This window comes from Oncorhynchus keta, chromosome 5 (genome assembly GCF_023373465.1).
Source record: "Oncorhynchus keta strain PuntledgeMale-10-30-2019 chromosome 5, Oket_V2, whole genome shotgun sequence".
NCBI classification, from domain to species: domain Eukaryota; kingdom Metazoa; phylum Chordata; class Actinopteri; order Salmoniformes; family Salmonidae; genus Oncorhynchus; species Oncorhynchus keta.
The window spans coordinates 15,456,575-15,459,396 of NC_068425.1; the positions used below are offsets into that span (position 1 = coordinate 15,456,575).

Here is a 2,822-nt window from a genome sequence, read left to right on the forward strand (position 1 = left end):
AGCTCGTTTGGAGGTGAGATAGCACAGTGTCCAAGGAAGGGCCAGAAGTATACAGAATGGTGTCGTCTGCGTAGAGGTGGATCAGGGAATCGCCCGCAGCAAGAGCGACATCATTGATATATACAGAGAAAAGAGTCGGAAATTATAATGTTAAGCTTTTGGAAATACACGTGTCACAGGAGGCTGTTGAGGGGAGGACGGCTCATAATAATGTCTGGAATGGTATAAATGGAATGGTATCAAACACATGGAAGGTTTGATTAACATTCCATTACTCCGTTCCAGCCATTACTATGAGCCCGTCCTCCCCAATTAAGGTGCCACCAACCTCCTGTGGTGTGTGTTAATATAGCTCTACTGTATGAGTATGTGTATGCATATTTAAAATGGGCTACTGTTAAGATCCCAAACTCATTTCACGCACAATTATTTCCTCCGTTTCACCAGAAGAGGACTGGCCACCCCACATAGCCTGGTTCCTCTCTAGCTTTCTTCCTAGATTTTGGCCTTTCTAGGGAGTTTTTCCTAGCCACCGTGCTTCTACACCTGCATTGCTTGCTGTTTGGGGTTTTAGGCTGGGTTTCTGTACAGCACTTTGAGATATCAGCTGATGTACGAAGGGCTATATAAATACATTTGATTTGATTTGATCACAGCTGTACGTGTCCTCAAATGGATGAACAATTAGACCTTGTCATGAAACACAGCCTCTCTTAGTGGACTGTCCGTCAGGGGGTGCTTCCAAAATGGCACCTTATTGCCTATGAAGTACACTACTTTGGACCAGAGCTCTATGGGGTGCACTTTTATTAGGGAACAGTGTGCCGTTTCAAGCGCAGCTGGGAGTAACCATACCGTAATAAAAGCGTTTTTCTTTCTTTCCATTAATTTTCTATGAGACCAATACTCTGTGGGAGATACGGCCTGTGTTATCCTCCATGCTGAATTAGATTGATTTGTGTCTACGTGAAGTCTCAAAGGAAAACTATTGAGACAGGTCCTTTGTGTTTTGTGTTCATCGTCTGAGTTTTCGTATTGTCCTGCGTTCCCACACGTCCTTCTGCTAGTGAAATGTCAGCCTTGCTCTTGTCTGTGAACTCATCAGGGTCCTGGACAGCATGAAGGCTGACCGATAGAAAGGTCACCTCCAGAGAATCAGATCACCATGGTAACCCAGGGCTACCCCTCACCACCTCATCCTCCTGTTTTATTCTCCTGGGTCTCTTCTAAAAAAAGATCTGATCTCGTCTCAACCTGTATAAATGAATAAAATGAAAGGAGAATTGTCTCTATCCAAACTCCTCTGCCTTTCAGAGATAAACCTGAAATGCCAAGGGGGTTTTTAAGATATTTTGTTGGTAGTTTTGTTTTATGTGTCATTGAATAAACAGGAACACAGTGAAAAGGTCACTGTTTATGCAGGTGGTGTCATACTGAGTGTGCACTCTGTTTGTCTATTGTAGTGCAGCGGGGTCTGGAGAAGAGCTATGCACTTTTAAAGAGATGGAGAGAGCCAAATGCAAACAACAACAGGCGTCAGTGTTGCCGGGGGCTCAGTTCTCTGCCTCAATGCTAATGTTGTCACATTTATCTTTACCATTTTCACATCTCTCTCTCGCTCTCACACTCTCCAATCCCTTCACACCTCTTTCCTTTTCATCCATACTGTTTATGATCACTCTTGTTCTTTCACGGGCAGATCACCTTGGAAACAACAACATTGAGGCTGTATTCAAACGTTGAGATCTTCAGGTAGTGAGAGCTCAAGATGGACATGTTATTGTTGTTTCTTCTGTCCCGTTAGGATGATTATTGAAGGAAATGGAGCTTTCATAATGAAAATCAATTAAAAATTAGCCATTTCTCCTCTCAAAGAGAATAATGGTGGACGCACTCTATTCAAGAGGCAGGAGCCACAATAAAGGACAACGTTTGAAATGGTAAAGGTTGATATTTATTTCTCATCACAAATAAAAAGAACCATGCTTACTCATCACAGAAAAGAAAATCAGAAAGTCTCGCCCAGTCTATATATTTACTGACCTTGCTGTCGGAGTGTATTTTTTCTGAATGAATAACAGCAGTCTATGAAGAAGATTGAAATGCTTTAAAAAAGTCCAAGCCTCCTTCCGTTCATCCATCCATCTGCCTGCCCCCCCCACCCCTCTCCATAACAGCATTATAGTTTTGTTGTGTGTTCGGTCTGACTCTGCCTCTGTGTTAGCCTGGTCCCAGATCTGTGCTATCTTTCCAACACATATGGTCAATGTCACACTAGGAGTTGTCAAGACAGCACAACAGACCCGAGACCAGGCTAGCTCGGGGTGTCTCTGGAGGCTTGTGAACGGAGGACGGCTCATAGCAATGACTGGAATGGAATCAATGGAATGCTTGTTTGATATCGTTCCATTCATTCCATTCCGAAACATTACAATAGGCCCATCCTCCGATGTAAAATAACACCAGCCACCCCTGGTGTTTCTAGTCCCCAGCGGTCTTAATGACCTGGAACAGAGTGACATTGTAGAGCACCTGGTGTCCGTTGTTCCAGGTGTACAGCACCCTCTCCCTGGGGTTATAGTCCATCATGGAGATGTGGGAGTACTGGTTATGGAAGGGGATGTCTGTGTACTCGTAGCTAGAGGAGTTGGTGTAGTAGGCGAAGTAGATCTTAGCCCCGGCCAGGTGGGAGTTGGTGACGTACAGCGTGCTACAGATCATGAAAGACTCTCCGGCGCTGCGCTTGGGGAACCCTGTGTCCCACGTCTGCAGCACCTCCAGGCTCTGCGGCTCCAGGCGGCTGATGACGATGTTGCCGGCGT

At 45.0% G+C, this 2,822-nt stretch overlaps 1 protein-coding gene across 3 annotated transcripts in view; it reads right to left on the reverse strand.

Annotated features, from left to right (window-relative positions):
• Positions 1-1,937: 1,937 nt before the first annotated feature.
• Positions 1,938-2,822, reverse strand: part of LOC118373396 (noelin-2-like) — a 121,752-nt gene continuing 120,867 nt past the window's right edge. For all 3 annotated transcript variants that reach the window (XM_052518823.1, XM_052518824.1, XM_052518822.1), the window contains exon 6: positions 1,938-2,822. This exon is cut by the window's right edge and continues 334 nt beyond it. In XM_052518823.1, the coding sequence (XP_052374783.1) occupies positions 2,482-2,822 (341 nt within the window). In that variant the 3' untranslated portion in view covers positions 1,938-2,481.